At 34.6% G+C, this 26,122-nt stretch overlaps 4 protein-coding genes across 4 annotated transcripts; 1 reads left to right on the top strand and 3 right to left on the bottom strand.

Annotated features, from left to right (window-relative positions):
* The first annotated feature begins 304 nt into the window (after positions 1-304).
* Positions 305-10,905, top strand: LOC114712064 (uncharacterized). Its single transcript, XM_028896516.1, has 2 exons — positions 305-684; positions 10,885-10,905. The coding sequence occupies exon 1, from the start codon at positions 346-348 to the stop codon at positions 667-669; it is 324 nt and encodes a 107-aa protein (XP_028752349.1). The 5' UTR covers positions 305-345; the 3' UTR covers positions 670-684; positions 10,885-10,905.
* Positions 2,230-3,499, bottom strand: LOC114712063 (probable E3 ubiquitin-protein ligase XERICO). Its single transcript, XM_028896515.1, has one exon. The coding sequence runs from the start codon at positions 3,192-3,194 to the stop codon at positions 2,730-2,732; it is 465 nt and encodes a 154-aa protein (XP_028752348.1). The 5' UTR covers positions 3,195-3,499; the 3' UTR covers positions 2,230-2,729.
* LOC114712062 (uncharacterized) lies at positions 5,010-10,824 on the bottom strand. The gene is made up of 15 exons (XM_028896514.1): positions 10,427-10,824; positions 9,442-9,584; positions 9,245-9,356; positions 8,839-8,979; positions 7,592-7,696; positions 7,090-7,173; positions 6,903-7,018; positions 6,699-6,800; positions 6,498-6,611; positions 6,348-6,404; positions 6,199-6,265; positions 6,037-6,090; positions 5,794-5,868; positions 5,628-5,663; positions 5,010-5,361 (listed from the first exon to the last, which is right to left on the bottom strand). Exons 2-15 carry the CDS (start codon positions 9,462-9,464, stop codon positions 5,248-5,250), a joined length of 1,200 nt encoding a protein of 399 aa, XP_028752347.1. The 5' UTR covers positions 9,465-9,584; positions 10,427-10,824; the 3' UTR covers positions 5,010-5,247.
* A 6,093-nt stretch (positions 10,906-16,998) lies between the features above and the next one.
* LOC114712052 (chloroplast sensor kinase, chloroplastic) lies at positions 16,999-25,396 on the bottom strand. Its single transcript, XM_028896503.1, is given in 14 exon segments — positions 16,999-17,542; positions 19,664-19,937; positions 20,576-20,676; positions 20,679-20,738; positions 20,741-20,795; positions 21,222-21,258; positions 22,601-22,691; positions 23,244-23,312; positions 23,409-23,474; positions 23,781-24,050; positions 24,213-24,313; positions 24,418-24,526; positions 24,609-24,767; positions 24,857-25,396. Coding segments are annotated over 14 exon segments (1,830 nt in total). The 5' UTR covers positions 25,043-25,396; the 3' UTR covers positions 16,999-17,290.
* Between the last annotated feature and the right edge of the window lie 726 nt (positions 25,397-26,122).

Raw genomic sequence — 26,122 nt, 5'->3', positions numbered from 1 at the left:
TTATGACTAAACATAGAAAAGAGATGAGAGATGATAAAAGTATAAAATTAAAGACAACTTTATTATTTTTTAGGAATAAAACGTGAAAATTTTTTATTTTAAGATAAATTTAACGGCTAAACTTTTATCTCTTGGCAGAAAAGTTAACTAATTTCTCATGGTAATTATTTACTTACTATATCTCTAAATATCATTATTAGTGGTGGGGTTCAGAGGCATCAGATTCAATGTTACCACTGGTGAGAGTGTACGACAAAATATCTTCCCTATATAAACCCAATGGCCAACGATCAAACAATTCAGAGAAAAAACAAAGCAAGGCAAGCAGCTAGCAGATAATTAAAAATGGAGTACCCATATTTCCCCAGAAACTACGACGGACGACGCCACAGAGCGTGGAACCCTTCCTTCACAGACGGAGATGACGGTGGCGGGAGTCGTCGGCACCAGCAGCAGCAGCACCGCCCCAAGCACCACGTGGCATTTAAGGCTGAGCAAGAGGAGATCATCAGCACCGCCGGCAGCGGTGCGCCCCCACCAGAAAACGGCGTCGTTCACAATGATCGTGGTTCACCTCCCAACAGTGTTGATGATGAAGCCGGTGCTTTCATCAAGCACGAACACGACAGGATTCAGTTAGCCAGGCTCAGGTCCATCAACCCTTACTGATATATATATATATAGCTATACCGGACTTCAAGTGAGGTGCAAGGTAATTAGGAATATATACATATATATATATATATATTATACATGGTATATGTTTATTTGGTTTCATGTTAGAAACTACCAAAAAAATCATGTTTTTTTTTTTAATAATAGCAGGTATAGTTATATACTTTAAAAAAATAATGATTTTTAATAGTTTTTGACATGAAACCGAACTATATAGTTATAGTTGTTTAGATAGGAAGCTATGAACAATAGTTACTCTCAAGCTTGGCTGCAGCACACGTGCAATGGAGGAGTTTGAGATCTAATTTGGGAGTGATATGTGATTTATAGTTTTGTAGTATTTGATCAAAATAATTGATGCATCTGATGAGGGAAGGCCGTACTTTAATTTTTGTGTTCATTTTTTAGTCATATTTATGTGAGAGGTTGGAGATTGTAGTACCATCTCAGCACCAGCATAAGTTAACGTTGTTGTACTATATATTATTGTGTTTATGCGACCATAAATCTTATGTGCGGTTTATATTACGGTTAAATTACGTTTAATACACTTAGCATCTTAAAATATTTTATGATACAATCAATACCGTGAAGTTTTTTTTTTTAAGAACGTTTAGTACTTTGAAGTTTTTTTTTTGTCTTGATGTGTGGTGCACAAAACTTTTTTAACGCTGATGGATGCACCCAAAAAAATGTTTTAGGATATTAAATACTCCTCCGGTTCTTAATATAAGATTCAATTCTTGAGTTGGTTTTGGACCTAAATATAAAACTCATTTCTCATATTTATCAATTTTTTAAATTACCCCTATAGATACTCCCTCAACTATAATCAAGTAGAAGAAAGATAGGGGTATTAAAAAGATGATTATGGTGTTTTAGAAAAAATGTGTCACTTTTCTTATAATAAACTAACTTACCTAACTTCTTTAATCTAATCAAATTAGTTAAATAGGTATTATATTAAGGATCAGAGAAGTATTAAAAAATACTTTAAAGTACTGAACGTACTTAAAAATACTGTATGAATCAAGAAATATTACAGGGTGCTCACTATATTTTAACTCTTTGTATTATTCTGTTTGGTATGTATATTTCACATTTTTTGTTGTCACTGAACAGTGCTTGACTGAGATTTTTTACATCTCAAAAGGCCAGATTTTGAAAACAACTGCTTTAATTATTAATCGCAGCAACGGAAATTTCCCCATTTCTTTTATGAAAAATTACTGAAAAATTTTCCACTAAAATATTTAAAGTCCAAACATAGAGGATTTTTGTTTAATAACCTTGCACAACTCAAATTCAGTGGATGTAACTCTTTTTTAATTATTTGCAATTTATCTTCAAACGTAAAGTGAAAGATATTTGTATATAACTGAAAATAGATTACACACAATTGTTTAAGTAGAGTTCCCTACTAAAAATGAGTTGTAACCGATTAATCCAAGTCCTTTCAAGGGGGAAAAAAGATCCCAAACAGTGACTTTACGACAATTTTCCCTTCTTTTTATTGAGATTCAAAGTATGATATATTTTTAGAAAAACATGTTTAGATTGAAAGTAGAAATTTTATTAATTTAAACTTGACATAAGCTTGCAGGGAGATTAAAGAACAAGACAGGCATAACCTCAGTATAATAAAAACAGAGCAATTCCAGAAATGCTTGGAATCAAGAATTACTATGAACCAAGTGATACGATCCACCTCTATAGAATCGAACTCATCCCCACGCCGCCGGACCACCGGAATGGTGGCCGGAAAACTTTACACGCACCTAAACTGCACTCAAATTCAATTTTATTCATCGGAATCAAATTCAGAAGTATATATTTCCATCCCGTCATTACGCAACCTTTTTTAACGATTTCACTTCACATATGAACAAAAATCATCAGAATCTGCTACGATTTTGGTCAAAAATGAATCCATGAAAGAGGACAAACAAATAAAGGAAGGACTTTGAGTTCAGGAGATTAAGGGTCACAGATTAAACATTAAGAAAAGGAAAAGAAAAAAGACGTATTTTGAGATTGGTTTGTGAGGATCTAATCTAATCTATGGAACGACACAGAGGACAAGTCAAGTGTTTGTTATTGAACCACTTGTCCAAGCAAGCTGTGTGGAAGAAATGCTTGCAGGGCAATTCACTGACCTCCTGATTTGCTTCGAACCCACATAGACATACGCTGCACTCCACCGTACCCAATCCACCACCGACACTCGGACCAGAGTCACTTGTTGTTGTTGTTGTTGTTGTTTCTTGACAAACCTTGTACTGTGTTATTGACACTCTCCTCCTTCTCCAACTCTCTCGCTCTATTTCTTCATCTGTATCTTCCTCCATGTTCTGGGAATACGATGAAGATGACGATGAGGAGGAGGACGAGGATGTCACTCCAACGGCTTCCAGCACAGATCTCAGCATGTTCTTGAGCAGAACTACTGACAGAACTGTGTTCACCACAAGTACAGGAAGTACCCCTTCAGCTAAATTTGGGATATTTGAGAGACCCATAGTTGTTCTTCGTCTTCTTTCCTGTTTCAAGGTGTGTGCGCGCACATTTATCTCTCTGTAATTGAGCAGAGGAAAACAGGGGAGGAGATATGGAACAGAGACGCCCAGAAAAAGGCCAGCGTCGAACAAGATTGGGCTGGCTTGATAAATACAGAGCAACAGATCCTAACCACGGAAACCCTAACCAAGGTTAGGTTCATGGGGTTAACCAGGGTGGTAGGGACAGGGCTTCAACGTGGCACACGTGCATAGCAGTGAAAGTGCATCTTCAACCTGTGCTGTAATGTGAAAAGTGAATGAACATTTTGTTAAGCGTCATTCTCATCAGTCTCACACGTGTTTTAGTAGATAATTTACAAGTACGAAAAACATGATTTTTGGGTCAAACTCTGATTTTTTTTTTCCCCAATTAAGAAATCAATCTTTGGGATTATAATCAATTTTAACTAAAGTTCACGGAGATATGTTGTTAACATGGTGATAATAATTGTAAATATTACCTTGACTTCGACCCTAAGATTAGATTTCTTAACCAAAAAAAAAAATTATAGAAACTTTTGATAAGTTGACTGTAAATATAACTAGTTAATTAATTCATCAAGGTTAGTTAATTATTTGTAAAAAATGTCTATTAACTTCTTAAATTGTAGAGTGGTTCAGGAAAAATAAATAAATATAAAAGACAAAAAACTAAGAAAAAAAGACGCTAAAATATTCTAAAAAATGTTAAAAGACAAATTATGATGAATAAACTTAAAAATATCAAATCAGACCCTTTACATTATTTTGAAATTTTAAAATATTATAAACTAACAATATTGCCCTCACAGTGATAATTTTTATATAGTTATTGACCATTCTAGTTTAATTATTAACTACTATTATTTTTAAAATTTCAATGACTATTTTTGTATAAATAAAACTACACAAAAGTAATAAATAACTAAACAAAAAGTAGTTGAAATAAATATTGACTTGTTAAACCGTAGAGGTGGTTCAAGGAAATATATATATATATAAAAGACAAAATAATTAAAATATTATATTTCGAGTCAAAATAAACTCTTTAACTAACTTCAACATTCATAACAGAAACGAATCAGTAAAACTTGTCCCAACCATGACAACCTTCAAAAACATACTCATCCAAACTCATTGAGCCCAAAAAGGATATTGTCAAGAGAATCTATATATAGGGCTTGGATTCTCTTCAAATGAAATGGTGAAAGCTTGTGTTTTATGGTTAGCAGAGGAAAAAACCAGAGAAGCTTGACCAAAATCCACCACTCAAAATCTGCAAGTGGGATTCTCACCGGTGAAGTGAAGAAAGATGAGGAAGCCACGTGTTGTGTGGAGGCATGCGGTGGCCACAACGGTTGTGACTGGTGGCACACATGCCCACCTTTCGCGGTTCTGAGGCCTAGCATCTTCCCTCACTTGCAGCTTAACCTCAAAAATAATGCTTTCAAACCATTTGTCCCTTTCATGACAATTCCGACTTCCTCAATTTGTGTCTACTTTTAGCTCCCAGACAAACCACAATTTAATTCAATAAACCAGCCAAATCCATATCACGGTCAAACCAGCATCACCCCATTACACAGATAGCCCCATATATAGAGATTACAGCAAATTCTAACGAATATTCCTTATCTTTAGAGAGATATTAGCCTATAGATGATTAGTGTATAGGCTAAGAACAAAAGGAGTAACATCACCTTGGTGTAGGCCTATGTCCATTACAGCAAGTGAACAGACAGCTTCCTTTGTCCTCGTTCACAACAAAACATCAAAATTTTCACTCTGCTCCATCAGTGTATTCCAAGAATATGATTGTAATATTAATATAATCAAATAAACCAGATACATCAAAAGTGTTCCAGATTGTCCTAAACTAGGACTCTCCTTAACATAACCGAGGAGGCTACATGCGTGAGAACAAGGCATAAAAAATTGTAATGAAAATAACTAAGCACAGTGGTGGAGGTGGTGGTAGCTGTGTACATGTCTTTTTTTTTTCCCCCCGTTTTCTTTTTCGGTTTCTTCATTGTGCCTAGTGAGCTGTGGAATTGGAAGGATGAATTCCCATGGCCTTGTAATATTCGTTTTCTGCTTTCGTCAGACGACTCTGGAACATAGTCCACTCCTTTCTACATCTTTCCCTCACCTATCATCACAACCATTAAAACATCAGACATTTAAATTTAAAAAAAAAAATTCCACCAAACGCAAAACCTTCCCTCATTATAAACATTCAAGTTCTTGACTAATTTATTGTTATGAAATCTTTGGGTGAGAAAAATGAACAAAACACCACGTTATTATTGTTTATATTGATCATTAGAAGTATCAAGTATGTAAGCAACCAGCTAAAATGTAATTAAGCTTTTTTTTTTTTTTTTTTGGGGGGGGGGGGGAGGATTCAATACGTACCCCCTGCCATGGTGCTTTACCGGTGTGAGCTTCTCCCTACAAAGCACAGAAAAAATACATAAGAATATCTATTCTGGTATCTTCTTTTCTTTTTATTTTTTTTAATGGGCAAAATTGATAATAATTAATAAATCAAATAAACTTAAAGCATGCCATACAAAATTACCTGATTCCCTAGTGAAGGAACACCTTGGTGGACAATCCACTGAGAATCAACAACTCCAATCTTCTCATGAGCAGGCTATTTCAAACAGAGAAGAATCAGTCTGAAGTAGCATTGCATGTCACAATTGTAATTTATTTTTCTTCTCTTTGGCGTGTGCCTCTACTAAGACCACCGCCACCCCAAGAAAATAAGAATTTAATAGCTAACAAAATAGATTATAAAGTAATGACAAAATGAACTTACCTCAACACATTTTCTCAGAGCAAAATCAAGGCCCCACCCATGGACCAAGTCATTCTGCAGTACCGAAGTTTACAATTGTCAATGATTGGGACAAACGAGTAATCTAATATGTTAAATAACTTTAAACATGAAAGAGATTCAATTAAGAGCAACAGTTCAAACCTGAATCATGTGCCACACACAGCGCCAAGCATCTCGCGAAAAAACCGGAGCCATGATCTCAACAAACCTGCATTGATGTGATACGATCAACACAGAAAGTCCATCCAAACAGTACAATAATAGTACTTTGGGGACAAGCAATTACTTACGCTGCACAAGGAGGTAGATGAGGGTTGGAACACCATCCTGGTTTCTCCTCTGTTACTCTGACAAAAATTCAATGAATATTCAATTAGTTTCGATTCTTACACAAAACATGCACAACTAGAAAACCAATACAGTACTCCCATCATTCTTACTTGTGAACTTCTTGATCACCTCTTCTCTTTGTCATCTGCCATGTCAACCCTTTATTAGGTTCCAGGCCAGGCTGTGAAATCTCTAAGCCATGCTTCCTCACCAGCTTTAAGTATCTGCAATTGAGTTGAGAGAAGAATACAACATCTTCAGTAAAACAAAAAATAAAACATGATAAAAAAATTTTCATATCAAATACTAACTCCTCTGCATTAAAGTGCTCAACCCCTAGGTCTTCATCCCACATAAATATATAGTCATATGGTGCCACAATGTCAGGATGCAGAAACCGCTTGGCATACCACCTAGGCAGTAAGAAATCAAATAGTCACCATCAATTTAGGCCGTAAAGCATTATGGTTATTGTTTTAAAAAAAAAAAAAAAAAGGCAATAAAAAGCTTCTTACCATTTGGTCTGTTTACGAGCACTTATATGAATAGCCTTCTTGGACCACTCGAACTCATCCCACTCACTTGTTCGGCCATCATAATGAAAGAGAAGGATTGTGAAGTCTTCTGAGAACTGTTCAAGTAACTTATCAAATCACAAGACACATAAATACAGACATGCAGCCAAAAAGAGAGAATAGACACCTTTTTAACAGCTGCATCAATATTATCTTTTTGATTATAGCCAACAGTGAAGGTTACAAGATACTTTGGCTTGAAGGCTAAATCCTGCAAAAAAACAACATAATAAATGCTCATTATTCAGATACTAACCAAACAACAACCAAAAATAAAACTGGAACCAAAAAAAAAAAATGTAGTAAACTACTTGTCAGTGTTACATTCCAAAAATCATTTCATTCTCAAACAGTGGTATTAGTCAGTTTAAAAAATGTAAGACCTCAGTTTAACAAGTTCTGTTGATAGCTGTGAAAAGCTCAACAGTACCTCAATCTGTTGCATTAATTCTGTGCCTCGAAAGAAACACACACTCTATGTACCAATCACACCCAACAAGGAAAAAACATGTAGAAAATTTTTTTTAAAAAAAGTAAAAGAAACAATATGAAATAAAAAGAAGTTTCTTTTGTGGCAATTGGAGATCATATAGCAGCATGGAGACAATGAGTGCTCTTAGGATGCACACCTCACTAGGTTTACCCCACAATCTACGCAAGTAAAAGTCTGACTCAGCTTCAACTATTCCAGGAGGTAACATTTCTGCACCTCTTGGATTTGATGGAACCCAAATCTGCAGAGAAGCAAGTAAATAAAGAGCAAATGCCTGATCAATATAAATTTTGGCAAGATACTTTTTTCCGATATTATTGTACAATAATAAAAAACGAATTCTTGAATAATAATGTAAGTCGCCTACTACGTAAGGAATTTTCTGATAAAACAACGTTCATAAAAATGAAAAAGGTTGGAGGGGGAAAAAGAGGGTCCTTTTGATATTCTCAAGTTGCTGGAACCTATTTTCATCCTCTATGCTATTGTAACAGATCCACAGCATTTGCTTGCAACAACTATTCCACACTATATTTGAAAGGCCACGTCAATAATAGCTTATAAAAATACAAGAAAAAGAGATCTGTTAGAAACACATATATACACCCTGTTTTGTTCATTAGGCATGCTTCCAAATATGTTGGCAAAAAATACCTCCCAATATATTCAAGGCCTATTTGGTATGTGGGTCTGGATTCTAAAGAAATTGGGATAGGAATGGGGGAAGAAAAGGAATTGACCTTAATAGAATGCAATTTTCAGACCAAAAACTATATCTGGTATGTAAAGAAAAACAAATGAAATCCTGAAGTGAAATTTCTTTGGTATGCGTATTAAAATGATGGAAAGGAATGCTTATGATGTGAAAAGTCCAGAATCCCCATAAAAATTATTGAAGATTGACGATCATAAAAAGTGTGCATGTGAGAGAGGGGGAGAAAGAAAGGAGTGGGGGAGGAAAGAGATGAGAGAGGGTGGAGAGAGTAAGCAGAGGGCACATGAGTGGATGGCGAGATGGTCATTAGGCTCTCAAGGCAGGAGAAAATGGCCATTAGATGCTTCGTTCCATGGCAAGGAATCCAATTTCATTGTTGGGTTGATCATTGGAGTCCTCTCGTACTAAAATTTACTTTCAGCCTCAACAAACACAAGAATTTGATTATTCCTTTCCATTTTCTGCAAATTCTTTGTTGGGTGAGGCAAGACAGAAGTGAAATCCACTGCCTTCCGTAGCATCCTTCATATCATAAGTGCATAATCTTGGGAGAATTTGAAGACTTGTTTGTAACTATTCATAAGCATAATCTAAATATCTATACTCTTCCCCTCAATCAAAGATAGTACAAACATCCTTACAAAAAATGAGAGGGAAAAGAAGTGCACCTTTGATGAATCAATCAATGATTGATCTTGTGATGAGCTTCTGTTGGAACTCCTCATAAATGACCAAGTATAGCTACCTGTATATTTGTCTTCAATGTAAGTGAGATCAATGGATGGAAGCAGGCTGGATGGAAGACTCAACTGCATATTTATAATCACGGTTAGTGTTCCACAAAAGTGTAATAACATCAAGTCATCAAAAAATTGTCAGATATTCACCCAAATATAAGGTGCACCTTAGAAGGATGAAAGAAACAAGAGATATGGGAGTGTCAACAGTAAGACTATAATCAAAGTTTTCGATTCATAACCACAATGGGATCACATCAACATTATATACTCAGATATTCCACTCATGTATGTAGTACCCCCTGAATAGAATGAAGACAATGAAAGTATGTCGAACCTTTGTTATTGACAGTTTTGGGAACGATACACCTATGAAGAAGCCAAAAATCACTCCAACAAAAGTAGTTACAATAAGCCTCATACTTTCACTTGGTTTTCTATTAGTCGGACTGCAGCCAAAAAGAAGTTGATGCCATTAAAAATCATTACTGAGAATGATTAGCATAAAATTTTTTTAATAAATATGACTCATACCTGCGAGAAATGATCCCCATCATCTACAAATTTCTCTGACCGAATGTTCATAAAATTACACACAAAAACCACCCTTCACCATATAGCAAATGGCACCAATCCGCCAAGTATGAACAGAAGTGCTGATTATTAGGATACAGCCCCTGATAAATGTACACAGAAGACAGAACTGAATATGTTAAAAGAACGGAACCAGACAGTAGTTCAAATGAACCATAGGAGGAAAATACACCATGCACGCATTTTCATGAGGGGAAAAGATTATGCTCCATGGAAATCCCTAAAACCTTAAATATACCAGTATTATTCACAAGTCTTACTAGTTTTCCAACATAGCTTATAAGTATGCTAGAAGCAATTGCAAAGGAACTAAAAATTTTAAGCAGCCATTCTTGAATATAACTAAGTGAACCATAAGCAAGAAAAGCATGTGCTTTACCCCCAATGATCTCCGCAAATAATTGTATAGGGCAAGCGAATCATGTGATCTCTTCAATTAAATATGATTCAACAAGGTAAACTCAGCACCTCCGCAGTTACACATTCAAGCATCAATTTTTGCCTAATTCTGGAGATACCCTCTAAATACAATAAAAATTAATAAAACTTTTAATTTTTCTGTAGTCAAGTTAGACAACTGTGCCCCTTAGCCTACGGAAACCCACGGGAAAACCCATCTCTCAGAGAAGCCCAAATTAACTCCTTAAATATTAAAACCACGTAGTTCGGAGTAAATTCCGCGTTAGAGGGCACCTACACGAAATCGACTAGCCAGAAAGTCCAACCGAAGCTTGCAACTAAAGGGATATAGAGTCAAAAAGCTCAAAATTTGGGACACGTGATCTCCAATTGCTCAAGAAAACAGCCTAATATACGGGATACTCCAAAGAAGTAAGCGACTAGAGATTGCTTGAACCTTGCAGCATCTCTACTTCAATGTAAGGCTCTTCAAAGCAAAGACCAGAAAAATTGGGTAACTAAATACCTGTAAGCAGTCCTGATGACCGAGGAAAGATCTGGCAAGGGGGAGGGTGCTCTTATGAAATGCTAAGTGTATTGAGAGAAATAACACTGGCTGCAAATTGGAATCGGAGCTCTGAGGAGATGGGGTTCGACTTCTCCGAGGGTAACAAGCGCAGAAGAAGAAGGAGACAAAGAAACAGAGAATTTACCGGTGAAAGCAAATAAAGAAAAAACGAATGGAATCTTTTTCCTACTGGGTTTGGGTTTGCAGCACTGGCGAACAAGATCTTTGAGATTTTCTGGTTTTCCCGTTCTCTTCCACTTTCAAATTTGAAAATGAAACACGACTCCTCTGGACTTGTTTCTTCACCCAAAAAAACAAACAAAAACAACCTTATTTTTTTAAGAAAAAGGTTGAGCGAATGTTGGTGGTACTGGTACATTGAGGAGATATATATATATATATATATGGAGAGAGAGAGAGAGAGAGAGAGAGAGAGATTTAGATAGATAGATATATGTTAGAATTAAGGCGACTTTTCAGTCAATCTTTTTAAGGTCATTGTGTGCTTCACGACTTCTCTTTTACCAGACCGTCCTGAAAAGTATAGAATTCCTTCTTGGGGATGTTTTAATTTCAATTTAGAAAAGGAAAGGGAAAACCATATTGAAGGTACCTATACTTTCTTTTAATTTTTAATTTGGTACCTATGTGTTTTTTTCCCTTTAATTAAACATTTAATTTTATCTTTTTAGCAACATTAGCTCTTATAACTTTGTTCTATTGATATTTTTAGTCTCTACATAAAGATTAATGATGTTAATAAAGGAAAAATAAAGATTTAGTCAAGAACAAAAAACACATAGGTACCAAATTAAAAATTGAAAAAAAGTATAAGTACCTCCAATATGATTTTTCCGAAAAGGAAAAAGAAAACAGCTTAGGCATCCATTGAACTGACTAAGAAAATTCTCTTCCATGAAATAAGGCGTACAGTTGCATAATACAGTTCTTTGTCACAGTGACGTTACCTTAATTAAAGGAATTAGTTAGTGATTAAGATGTATTCCTGGATTGATTAGTATGATGAACAATTTCTTTCTATTTCAGCTAAAATGAAACTGACAATTACATATGATAATCATAGTCCGAACCTTTTTATCTCACAAAAAAGTTCAGTAAAATTTAATATTCTTATTATCTCTCTTTTCTCAAATTTTTAAATCATCATGGATAATATAAAACTTACAAAAACATTATAGGATAAAGTAGTCATATGAAATTTTAACTTAGTCTTTTAAATTTTAAAATATATTTTTTATTCCTTAATTTTAATATCGATAATCTCATTTAATAAAAAATGTTGACTTAATAAATTTAAATAGCGACTTAAATGCTAACAAAATGTGTTTAAATTTTAAAATATAAAACTTATTATATTAAAAGAATTAAAATTTACTATATGTTTTCTTTATATTTAATTACAAAGTAACCAGATAGACTTGTTAAGTTCAAAAAAGAAAGATTTGTTAAATAAGTTTTTTTTTTTTGTTAAATGAGATTGACATTGTTAAGATTAAGTGACTAAAGATATATTTTATAAATTTTAAAAAAAATTAAACTGAAATTTGATGTGAATTTAAAAAACTAAATGTATATTTTAACCGAAATTTTACTATTAATAAGTTATGAATGCAATAAACATAGTTAGTCAAGGCTAACCATAAAAAATAATGATGGCAGGAAAGATTCGTTAGATTTCCAAACAAGCGTTGTAAAATGATGGCAAAGGGGGGAAAAAAATCAAACATTGTAAAATTTCTCAAAAATATCTTTAAAAGATCATTTTTGTTAAAAATATCAAGCAAACGGGCCCTGAATCAAAATCATAATAAATACGTAATTTTTTTAATGACAGCAGGGGGAAGACTGGTATTAACTTCATTCATTGGAATTATAGGGATACTTTCCCTTTCACAGATTTAATTAATTTGGTTGGATAATTCATGATTGGTGAAAATAAATAAATAGGAGAATTAGAATGAGGTTATAATGAAGGAAAATAGTTACTAAAAAATTCTCACAACAACCTAAGCAACCTGAAAGTTTCAGAATAAAAAATAATAACTCATATTTGTTTTTGTAATTATTTTTATCTTAGAACCTCGTTGTAACTTTTCCTAAATAACCCAACAAAAATGGCTAACACAACTATTAGTAATGGTATGGGCAATTCTACCCTTCCTCTAGAGTCGTGAAATGAGAAAATAAACCAATAAAGGGAAAATTTTATAAAACGTGAATGTGTATTCAATATTTTAAAATATTTTTTATATGTATTAAAATATTTTATGATACATTTAACACTCTAAAATAATTTTTTTATACATTTAAAACTTAATAATTATCCGTTCCTAAATTTTCAAAACAATGTGTAGATGGCCCCAAGAATCAACCATGCCCCCTCTTAAATCATACTCGTATATTTTGGTGTGCATAAAACCTGGTTAACTTTTGAGTTATCTGTATAAGAGCCCTTTTTTTTTTTTTTTACCAGAAAGTATAAGAGCCCTTTAAACTTTAAGATATGCGCAAATAAGCAGTGAACAAAATTACTAATATGAGAATTATATGCATAAGTATATTAGTTTAAAGGGATTCATTATAAAGTTTTAAAACTTGGAAAGATTGTCTACACATAACATAAATTTCAAGGAGAGATATATATAATTTTAAGAGGAAAAAAGGGTGGATGATTTGGTAAATATACATACCACTTTTTGAATCCTGTCAAAACATGGCACTTCATCCCTCAAGTGGAATGAGTTTTATTATTAAGCCGGTCCTTAATAGAAGATTCAGTTAGACTAATTTGAAAAAACTAAAAAAACTAAATAAATTATTTCAAAATATTTATATTTATTATTTTTCTTATAAACTGATATATAATCATTTTTTAGATAATGTAAATTGATGTATAATCTAATAATATATAAAAGTGTTTCAAAAATATAAGGTAATATGTATATGTTATAATTAAATAATTTATTTACAGTTTTTACTATTTTTAAAACAGTTAATTAAGTCTTTGAAAATAATAGTTGTAGACTTTTCTTTAGCAGAATAATAAATTGATTGGCATTGACTTGTTGATGGGGAGTCATTGATGGTGCAATAATTTTGAGAATGAAGTTAGGCAGGGCATGAATGTGAGGCCCATAAATGCGGCTCATCAAGCCACGCAAACTTTGACTTCCCCGTCACCATTGACCTCTTCTCATTGGCCTTTCCCATTTTAACCTTGCAAACCAGTCCACGTGGCCATCCGCTATTTCATGCCCTGCCCATTCCAATTTTCCAAACATCCAAATTGGCCATTCATCAAAGTCAGTAGTTTAAGGCCTCGCTTGAAATGGTGATTAATAAATCTTTAAAAAAAATTAGCTGTCCAATCATGATTTACAATATATGAGATAAATATGAAAAAAAAAAATTTATCTTGATTTATGTAAGCATCTTTATAACAAAAAGCTCCAGACGAGGACTAAATAATTCAAGACTTGTATCTTCAAATAAGGTTTCAAATTTAAGTGATGGGGATAAAAAGATAAAAAAAATTTCATAAAAAACGACATATGAATTTTAAAAACCCAAAAAGTCACCCCATTTGAGCTTTTATGGAATTGTTATAAAAATTTAATGCTAGTAAAACTTTATACGTGCTTCTTTTGGCTCTACATATGAGCAATTATATAGGGTTAATCATGAATTATAAATAACATTTTTCCTAAAATTTTAAATTACTATTTTCATTCGTATCCTTATTAAAAAAATCTCTTGACATTCATTATCACACATTCTCTCTCACTATAATTTTTTTTTATAATTTGTAAGGTTAAGTTTAAAATATACTAACATTTTTTCCTAAAATTTTAAATTACTATTTTCATTCGTATCCTTATTAAAAAAATCTCTTGACATTCATTATCACACATTCTCTCTCACTATAATTTTTTTTATAATTTGTAAGGTTAAGTTTAAAAATATACTACAATATTATAAAAGTAAAAATTATCTGGATTATACTCAACAAATTATTACCATAATTACGAGAAAATCATAAAATTTTAACATTTGTAGAAGTCAACATTTTTTAATGAACTACATATAAGAATTTCATCACTCCTTAAAAAATTAGAAAATTCGTTGAGACGTCTCTATTTAAAAATTTTATTGATTAAAGGAACATGATGCAACTTATTTTTCATGGTGTAACTCTTTTTTAACTGTATATAATCTATTTTCAATTATGTGCGAAAGTCTTCACAACAAAAGTCATTTGCACATTGCTAAAAAAAAAACATGTACAATAACTAAAAAAATAGTTATACATACTAAAGATAATGCTCAAATCAGGATTTTCTTTTTTCCCCTTGCCAATAAATTTCTCAAATAGTGATTTTTCATCAAACTTCCCCAAAAAATTCTACTCAACCATACTGACCTTGGGTAAGACCAAGCCACCTAAAATTTAACTCAACCCTACCAGAAGGTTTTATTTTTCTTTTTGTTAGATATAAATACAGAAAGAGAGACACACAAACGCATTTGATTTGCAGTTAATATGCTAGAGAAGTCAATCCCCTAACTTGCCCTCAAATGCATGAAACACCGGTCTCTTGGAAGCATTGTCTAGTTGGTCCCACTCAGAATTAAATTTCCCTCATATCCCAGAAGTTGGGTAATTCGCTATCTACCCGGTGATAGCAACAATTGGATTAAAATTGGAGTAATATCATCTTTAATTCTGAAATTTGATTTCATTTTAATTTTGATTTCTGGTATTCGAAATCACAGTTTGATTTCCTAAAATTTAATCTTATTTTGATATGTATAAACATTTTTTATCTCTAAAATAGTGTTTTTAATTTCTAAAATAAGGTTTTAAATTTCAAAGATCAAGACCAAAATAAAATCAAATCTAAAGGAGTAAAATTAGTATTAATCCATCTTATAAGATGGGTAAAGTATTACCCAACCCTACAAGGGAGGAATTGAAAAGCCGTTTTTTTTTGGGGGGGGGGGGGTGGTTCCTTCTCCTTTGCCCCCAGAGTCTTAAGTTCAGGCTATGTATTTTGAGACTCTTGAGTGTGCCATTATTGTATAGTCTCTGGTTGAAGTGTCCTCATGCCTTTTCTTTTCTATGAAAAAAAAGCTCCTTTTATCTTATTTATAAGACAGAGAGGAGATTTTTTTTTATCTTATTTATAAGTTACTTTATTAAATTTTCAATGTAAATATATTATTTTGTCCTTCATTTATTATGGTGTAGGCAGTTATCTTTTTTGAAAGGTGTATATATTAAATATGGATAAAGTTAAAAATTTGTTATATTTTAATAGAGAGTTAATGTATTTTAAGGCTGTGTGAAATATGCTGGAAATGCCTTATAAATCGGATCACAGAAGTAGCTATAATCATGGTGTTAATCCATATCCACCTTTATTCAGCTTTTAATTTCAACCAAAGGCATTGCCAAACTACAATTATTATGGCTTCATGACCTTTTGGCACTCCAATTATGACTTTTAGCCTCATAATTCTTTCAACGTGTAATTGATACCACTTGATAACTCCCAAGACTTGTAATGTGAGCCAAGATTAGGTTGAAAATTCAGATGGGATATGACTACTTTTGTGCTGGAATCTCATCCAGTTGCATTGCAGTGAAGAGGCCACTGCAACTCTAATATAATCAAATTTACAATTCCTTCGTAAAATATTGATATGTACAGAAAAATTAATTTAGATTTGGACTTCTAATATTTGAGATAAATGGTCCTCTATGGCACCAATACTTAAAATGCAGACATATCCATGTTAGTTGCATATCTTGTATACTTTCACACCAGACATAACACATGACATTTGTATCCCTCGTTTTTTTTTTTTCTCATTCCAAAATATTCCAATTGTACTTGAAAACTTGCAGAAAACTAAATCTTTTGATTGATTGGTATGAATGTCTATCTATTCTTTAAAACACTTGAACAAAACTCAATTTTCGGGATGATTCATTTGCACACATTAATTTGTTTTACACGCACGCACGCACGCATACCCTAAAATTTTAAAATATATCCTACTTGATATATAATATCAAGTATGAATAATCATATCTCTTTCTCTTTTTTTTTTCAGGTGATATGAGTAATCATATATTTGTATTACCTTTATTCATAAATATAAGAGCTAGTTGATAGGTTAAATTTAATTATAAATACAAGACTTCAATTCATTGTCTCCCATATTTATAATTTTTTTCTCTACAATATCCTTATTGATTATAATGGCTTCTACGAATGAATAATTTCAATGCACATAATTAAAAATAATAATAGTTTAAAAAAATCAATATATATTTATAACAAATAACTAACTTAACTAATTTACTTTATCTTCTTAAATTAATTATCTAACTCTTATATTAAGGGTAGGAGGAGGTAGTAACAGTCCCAACCAGGACTCATTAAATAGTGGAGAAAAACCAGACTGATATGAAAGGCTAAATCAACGAATGGGACAATGGGCAATTCATGACAACTATATCAACTTCATACTGAATTCATAAAGGGTCCGCGTGTGGCCAGCTAAAGCTTAAAGCGCTATGGTTTCTATCATTTATACATTGTATTAAGGATAAAATTGTACATTGAGCTATCAAGCGTACTATATACAGGACCCAACAGCATCTCTCACAATGATTAAGGCAAGAACTCTTAATACATGCCAGACCACTTTATCCTAATTATCTCACTATTCTAAAATGTGATGGGATCAGTTTGAAATGTCTCTTAATCTACTATGGACAACCCAAAAGCGTTGTTATAACTCTTGCATGTGGCTGCTCAAATCAGAGTTTGCAGATGATGGAAGCCAGAGCTCCACGCGAGTTCCCCCAGCCCCTAGAGGTGCATCCCTGATTCGAGGGGATACCACACGCACAACACATCCATAACTCTCCAGTATCTCACGGGCAACACTCAGACCCGCAACAAAATTCCATGTCATGTTGTCTTCAACCATATCTTCAGACAGGAGTTCGGGTCCGTAAGGTGTTAGTGAATGCATCTGGGTCTGCAGACAAGTTCATAACCAACAAAGTTCACTCACAAAATGACATGTACTCAGTCCTTCATCATGGGTTGCATTAAAAGCAACCATCAATATCATTAGAAGCAAGCCAGGTCAACATAAATAATCTATCACACACGTATAACGCTTTTGGTCCTATCTTTTTTCATTTTTCCTAATAGTATTATACAATTATGACAAGTATCTTTACTAGATCCAGTAGCCTTCAACTTCATCTCTGTTCCAGATTCACGGCAACACTAGTGATTAGTTAAAATGACTGCAAAAGAAGTCAAAGAATAACTATAAACAGAAGACACAAGATGTCCCTGTATGTTTTCATAGAAAAGATGAAAATGGGGAAAAAGCTGTAGGTTAATTTTTAATCATCCATCTACATGATGCATATAACTTACATTCTAGAGGTGTAACTAACCAAAACATTGGCGTGAACAAGAAAGGTTTTAAGATTCAAGGTTAGACAACTACATCATCAAGGAATTCTAAGTTTCATGCTGTTAGTATTTAATTTTTAATTTTAATGATTGTCACTTTTTTATAATATTAATCTGATATTTCTCAGTTAATATCCTCGCACTTTTAGTACTCATCCTCTCAGAAGATGGCATGATGAGAGATTTACTTACTCAAAAAGGAGATCAGCTGGAGAAGGGGTGAGTGGATCTGGCCAGTCATCAAGGATACATGGTGGAGAAGTGGGGCAAGATAGCAGAAAGGCCGATCACCCATGATGCACTATTTTGTCATATTTTCTGTTTTTTTTCCTTTTTCGTATACATTAGGAAGGTTTTTTTCTATCTGTAACCCATCCCATCCTTACCACCTGAGTTGGCCTAAGGCGGCTTTATTTCTTTGTTTCTTTTTTTTTCTGTATAAGGCTTTATTTTCTATTATTCCTTTATACTACCTACAATCCTTAATATAAGAGCTAAATAAACAATTAGATGATATCAAGGAAATTAGTAAATTGGTTATTTGTCACAAATGTGTGTTGATCTCCCAAGACTATTCTCTTCAATCATGCGCATTGGATAATTGGGAGAAGAAACATGGAAAGGGAAAAATATTTTTGATGGGCAGAAGTTTGACTCGCTATTTTGAAGAAAGTTGTAAAGAATAGGGTAGCTATAGGCCTGCTATAGTCAAAGTCTTTGAGGTGAGGGCTTGTAAATCATTTTTTGGGTCTATAATCTTCCCTTTGGTTGCAGAAGAGGCAAGGAAGAATTTAGACGTGCGGTTTTGGCACTTGGAGTGGAGAGAGCCAACCTTTTGAAAGTATGGCGAGTCTGTCAGTTCATGGTGCTGAATCTTGTTCTGTTCCTTGTTAGTCTGTAATTGTCGCTTTCATTGTAGCTTATGTAACTCAGGCATCAGTATCTAGGAGTCATCTATTCCCTTGTTATTCAGTAAAACCATTATCAATCTCAAGTGTTCCCACTCTTTGTTGTTTATTTCTGGCTCAAGTCTTTTTAATATTTCTGTTTAGAGGTGGGTCATAACACTCTCACTTTCTGACAAGAGGCATTTGATCACATCTCTAGACACAGGATGCCTAGGCATGGAACACCTGGTCAGACACCAGATCAGATGCCTAGTCATCAAGGGGAGGAGTTGAGTTACCAAGTGAGGGAGAAGTCATAAGCGCAAAGCATGGTGAAGCAATTAGCACTTGAGTCATGCCCACTTGGCAGATAAGGAGGTTATGTCTTACTTAGTGGTAGGGCAGCAATGCCAGTTATGAAGTCCTATCAGTTATATATACTATAGGTAGAATCATTTATCTTGCACTGGTCATTTGTTTTTAATCAATTCTGTTCGGGAGATTCCCCACCAGCCATTAGAAAGACTGAGTGAAATCCTTGCTCAATTTATTCTGATTGATTATCTTCACCTTGAACATGTCCTATTCCCTACCTCACCACTTTCTGGTAAAGATGTTTTTAATAGAAGAGTATTTTCCACCCTATCTCAAACATGTCATCACAAGCTTCCCGAAGCAAAGCCATTCCACAGTTCCCCCATGGAAATGCTACTAGCACACATGCATAACAAAAGCTACCAGTTTGATTATAGCTCTGTTTGGATAACAGGAGGGAGAGTTACCATATATTGCATGTCAGGACCATCATCATCAATCATTACAAGGGTACCACCTGCTGGAGCATCAGTACACACAATTTCAACCTTACCACCCACGTGTGTACGTAGTAAAGCACCTTCAATGAGATTGCTAAAAGCCTGACGCAAAGCAGGTCCTTCTACAGCAGCTAGCAAAGGTGCTGAGAGTTCATTTAGTTCTATTGTCCGTTTTTGATTCCGGGCAAGAGGTCTTGCAGCATCAACCAAGTCAGCTAATACTTCAGAAACATTGCACGGTCTTCCTGACGTTTAAAATAAAGTATAAGCAAAAGAATTATGGAAATAATCTGATCCTTGGGGGGGGGGGGGGGGAGGGGTGGTATGACCTAACAGCCAATGAAAAAGAAAATGAAATATATGATAATATTATTAATACATGCAACAAAAACAATCTACATTATAGTCTACATTTCATGCAGATTAGCATGGAGATGACTCATGATGGGGAACATATATGGAAGAGATATATAAGGAAAATTAGCTATTTTATTAAAGAGTCAGTTGTAAAACCTCCTTTGAACATTGCTAAAATCGCATAGACCTTATATTTACTTTTAAAATATACACGGACATCCACTGAAACAAAAAGATATGCTGCTCTTTGGTACAAGTTTAAATTTTTCAACTAAAATATCCTCCACTAACCTGAATACATTTTGTAACTAAAATAGTTTCTTTTCTTAACTGGACAAATACCCTCTTAACTTCAATATTTTATAAAGAGGGTATTTTAGTTTTAAAAAAAAAAATTGAACTGAATTAAATATTTTGAAAAATAAGGGGACTTTGAATAATACCTATAAAGCTCAAAATAGCTTTTTATAGTATACTCTTCATTAAAAGGAGCATATTCATTAATCTACCATTGAAACTCACCTAATTCCATGTTGCAAGGGAGCGAGAGCAAAAGGCGGTAGGGGCATCTCTATATCCTTGGCAGCAGCACTTAGAGAATGTGACTCAATAGATTTATGCATTTGTTTTCAGAATCATCCCTTGGAAAGTTATAACAACTGAGATTTTAGTGACTCAGCAAGTATTAGTGGAACCATTCATTTTCTTGATAGCTTCTTCATTGTAGCGCAGTATGTTTAGCCTAGATAGTAGACCCGAAAAAAAACAAGAAGAAAGAAAACATCAGAAGTTCAAATCGTTAAATGCATAAGAATATCAACATGCATCTGATAGTGAGAAAGCCCAACCTCTTAAGAGGTCAACCTACCCAAAAAGAGAGAGAGACGAGAATGAAGACGGACTTCTAGTATAGGGTAACATTAATTGGTACCATAAGATAATATACTAGAGAATGCATTAAAGTGGGTCTGTCTTTCTTCTAGTTGATATCAATCTCCTTAACTAACTTGAATGGATTCAAGCCATTGGATGAAGACAAGATCCGAGGCTCAAAGTTGGCGTTAGATTACTCCATGGATCCAGGACATCTAAGGCCAGCTGCCACATTTTTCTACTAAGTCAGATGAACACCAATTACCACTACCTTTACCATGTCAACATGAACTACTCTAGCCACCTAGCTGTGCTGTGAGTTGTGACAATTTCTTAACAACAAATTATCAGTAACAACAAAATAGAAAAAAATAAATAAATAAATAAATAAAAACAAAGGAGCTTTCTCCTATATATCGATGGAGGAAGAGATACAATGAGATGAAAAGATCTGACATAAAAGAAAGAAGAGGAATCGATTGTAGTGTATGCAGTGTAAGTGTGAGCATCCAAAGGGTTTAGAAGGGTCGAATTGTTAGAGGTGTTGGTGCAGTGGAAAATCTTCCTGAAGAAGCAAGTAAGTTGGGTTTTGCTGTACCAACTGCAGCGGTAGTTTCCCTCTTTTCAGATACAAGACCCTTGAGGGCAAAGGTAGGTTCTATTATTTTTGGGAAAATTACACTCAGGTCCCACAGAACACAATTAATATAAAAAAGGTCCCTTGAAATCGCGAAATGATTCTGAAGTCCCCAGGGACCTGTGTGTAATTAATTCTAATTGTAAAATTACGTAGTTACCCCTGTTAATTTGAACCTATTTACAACCTCAACAGTGGCTGTTAACAACCCAAGAAGAGGTGGTTAACAACCTCAACAACGCCCCTGGTATTCCACAGAGTGAGTTGTCATGAGCACTGCCGAGGTTGTCAATCACGTCTTCTCGGGTTGTTAACAGCACTGTTGAGATTGTAAATAAAATTAGAACCTATTTACAACATCAACAGTGGCTGTTAACAACCCGAGAAGAGGTAGTTAACAACCTCAACAACGCCTCTGGCATTCCACAGAGTGAGTTGTCATGAGCACTGCCGAGGTTGTCAATCACGTCTTCTCGGGTTGTTAACAGCCACTGTTGAGATTGTAAACGAATTGTTGTAATAAAATTAACAGGGGTAAGTAGGTAATTTCACAATTAGAATTAATTACACACAGGTCCCTGGGGACTTCAGAATCATTTCGCGATTTCGTGGGACCTTTTTGATATTAATTGTACTCTGTGGGACCTGAGTGTAATTTTCCCTATTTTTGAGGGGGGGGGTGTGGGGGGGAGGTATTGTTATATAATTGTAAATAGTTGGAATGGGGGGGTGGTGTACTAATTCTATGAGCCACAGGGACTTATTAACAAAGGGTTATTAAGTCCATAAGTCCTCAAGGGTAGTTAGGTAATTAGCCTTAGGATTAGACAGTTAATACATTACATGGCTATCACCTACATATATGAGTTAGGTAGCCTAATTGAGTTGCTGTTAATGATTGATGAATGATATTCATCGAAGTTTCCTTTCTCTCTCTCGTGTCTCTGATTCTACCTTCCTTCTTCTCTCTTCTCCTACTTCCTTTCTTCTACTCCCTAAGACTTCTACAACACTGTATCAGGAGAGAAGATGGGTACCTTGGTCAAGTAACACATCCTGGAGTTGTCCAAGGACATCTCTCAGACGATCACCTTGCAACAGGATGTCTTCAATAATGTCATATGCAACCTGCCAGGTTACATTTTAATATATTCTCAATATGCCACACGCAATATAGATAACTGTCGTTGAGTTACAATTCAGAACACAATGTACACAGCCAAACTTGGGGATACGCACACTTCATGTTGACACCACCTTTCACTACTGATTTTTTTTTCCCCCACTATAGTATGCAATCGTATGATCCTTATGTCCTAGAACTAAAAAGATGATAAACCCAAGACATTTTAACATACCCAAAACAAGCCTCATGCCCTCACACCAACTAAGGTCTCACAAACGTGCACTTTGTAAATAACTATATCTCCAGTTTGTTTGGTTTCTAATTAAGAATACAAAAATGTCTGCCTAAACAATTTTCACATTTTATAAAATTATTCCACCAAAAAAGGTGTCGCATAGTGGAAAGATTGTTGATGTCAGTTGATCCTGCCCCAGATTAACGCTGACTTATAAGATGGAAAAAAACAAAACGGCTCCCACTCACACATACAAACATGTTAATGATCTGTATGTAATTTCATGTTAGATCAAGTATGACTCTAGTGATATACAAACCTCACTTCTCTTTGTTTGAGTGGACAGGATTTTGCTTAAGGTCTGGATACTGGAAAGAGGACCCCGGATCTGCGTTGAACGTTTTGTTCAAAAACGACATTAAGATGGGCTAAATAAATCAAGTGAAATTAAAAAGGACAATAACAAAAACGAGGAAAGGCATACTTGCTCGACTAGATTACTCATCCGGACATTATTTTGCCATGTTGACTGCTGAAGTAACATTGCTTTCTGTAAAAGGACAACACCAGTGAGCCAGCGAAGAATTGAGGAACCAATATGCCAAGCATCAAAGTAGTTCTTAAAAACACAATCATATAACAATTAGTGGATGAGAAATCAATTAAATCAATTTGCATAGCATGTGAAACAGTCAATACATGAATATTTATAAATTAATGTCAATTTTTCTCGACAACAATGTTTACATTTAGTTTGAATTGCTATGAACTTTTTAAAAAAAATCATAACTTTCCAGTATTCAATGTTCAGAGTAAGGACCAAACTACTATGATCAAACTGCCGCATGCAGTATACCTGATCCATAACATATGCCACAGCTATTGAACGTGAAATGTTGACAGCATTTGATATTTGCTCGTCAGTGAAACTTCCCATTGTGATTGGGTTGTCCTTGACCTGAACAGTTTGAATTTGCCTACGCTTTCTATCCAAAACAGGCGGCAACGAATGAGTTTTCTCGACAGAGAGGCACCTATCTCGCTCATCTCTGTGAGCTTGCTCAAATGTTCCAACATCCATAAGCGGAAGCTCGGCAACCAAGAAGCCAACAACATGTGAAACAGTCAATACATGAATATTTATAAATTAATGTCAATTTTTCTCGACAACAATGTTACATTTAGTTTGAATTGCTATGAACTTTTTAAAAAAAATCATAACTTTCCAGTATTCAATGTTCAGAGTAAGGACCAAACTACTATGATCAAACTGCCGCATGCAGTATACCTGATCCATAACATATGCCACAGCTATGAAACGTGAAATGTTGACAGCATTTGATATTTGCTCGTCAGTGAACTTCCCATTTGTGATTGGTTGTCCTTGACCTGAACAGTTTGAATTTGCCTACGCTTTCTATCAAAACAGGCGGCAACGAATGAGTTTTCTCGACAGAGAGGCACCTATCTCGCTCATCTCTGTGAGCTTGCTCAAATGTTCCAACATCCATAAGCGGGAAGCTCGGCAACCAAGAAGCCAACAACAAACGGGTGTTTGACCATTGGGAAAATCACAGCCTTACTTTCTGGAACAACTTCAGCCTACAATTTATATTCACATCCATCCCAAATTCACTAATTAATTATATCAGAGTGGCAAAAAGGAGAACAGGAATGATCATACTTGCGACTCCGAAAGCGCCGCTTCGGCACCACGTAAACCTGTAGGAATGTTAAAATGACCAACTAAAATAACAACGTCATCTGCATCTCGTGGGTTGAGAGAAACCCTCCGCAACTCCAGACGATCCATCACATAGCTACCAGCTGGTCTAACATAAACCTGGGGAAAAAATCATCAGCATTACTCAAACAGAAGCACCAGACTTTGGGCAAGTAAATAAAGCACAAAAAAAGGAAAAAGAGGCCAACCGAGAGCAGAGCTTCAGGAAATATCCTACGAAGGAGGTCAAGCTGTTCGACACAAAGTCCCTGAAAATCATGACTAGGTAGTACAAGTCCGCTTTTTCGTTTCTTCTCAATCCGCTGGATGAACTCAACAGGGGAAGTAGCAGATTTACGAATAGCGGAGGCGAGAGCAGAGGCGGAAGCCACCATAGCCTGCTCGGAATCATCATCATCATCATCATCAGGCCGTGTCGTTTGAGCAACATGGCGAAGCGTATCAGTATCAGGATTAGGGTTAGAGCTAAGAGTTTGGGAAGAATGTGTCGGAGGGAGGAGGAGGGAAGAAGAAGCGGAGGCGTTGGAGATGAAGAGATGGCGGGGGCGAGCGAAAACGTGGAGCCGGGAAGTGGTGGTGGAGGAGGAGGAGGAGATTGGTGCTATTGGAATTGGAGCAGAGAAGGTGGTTGCAGAAGCAGAGAGAGGGGAGGGGGTTGGTGATTGCAGAGACAAGCATTTTGGCTATGGCACATTGGGACTGAGCTAAAAGAGTGGACGAAAACGAAGCTATCTCTCCTGCCGCCGTATTTAAACCCCATTGGCAATGGCAACATGTGGACACGATGGTTACAAAATACAACCGCTGCGTCCCTCCAAGTTCCATCACTTCTAAATAAATAAACTAAAGTATCTATTTAGTGTTTTAATTTGACTTATCATTTTAACTAAAAGTTTGTTGGTTACTTCCTCCTATTTTTATTATAAGGGATTGTTAACTAATGCACATATACTAATTCAAAGTATTAAATATCATAAAAATAAGTAATTTTCAATATTACCTTCTCTAACTACACCAAATTTCAACACTCTATTAAAATTTCTATCCTCTCACTATCCTTATTAAATATGAGCATTTATGGGAAAAAAAATTTTGATACTCATTAAAACTATCATAAAGTTTTATAAAAAGGACCAAAAATTTGTTCTATAAAGGGTCTTATGATAAGGACCAGAGAGAGTATAAATTTATTAATACTTCTTTATTTTTAATATAAAAACTACTTATTAATTTTAATACATTAAAATATTCAAATAAATTAGTTAAACAAATATAACATGATTTTCCTAAAATAGTCATACATAACATTAGATCATAAATTAATAACACTAGGTGAAACAAATTAGTTTGAGAAAAAATAATAAATAGAAAGACAGTGAGTTGAGAGCTTGCATTTATGATCAAAAGTAAGCTTAAGCTAACTACTACTTTCAATCTTTAATATAAGAAATAAT

Source organism: Neltuma alba, unplaced genomic scaffold (genome assembly GCF_004799145.2).
Source record: "Neltuma alba isolate B1F8T4 unplaced genomic scaffold, ASM479914v2 tig00011331_pilon, whole genome shotgun sequence".
Classification (NCBI taxonomy): Eukaryota; Viridiplantae; Streptophyta; class Magnoliopsida; order Fabales; family Fabaceae; genus Neltuma; species Neltuma alba.
Note: the sequence above shows the minus strand (reverse complement) of the source record. Positions and strands in the feature narration are given on the sequence as shown.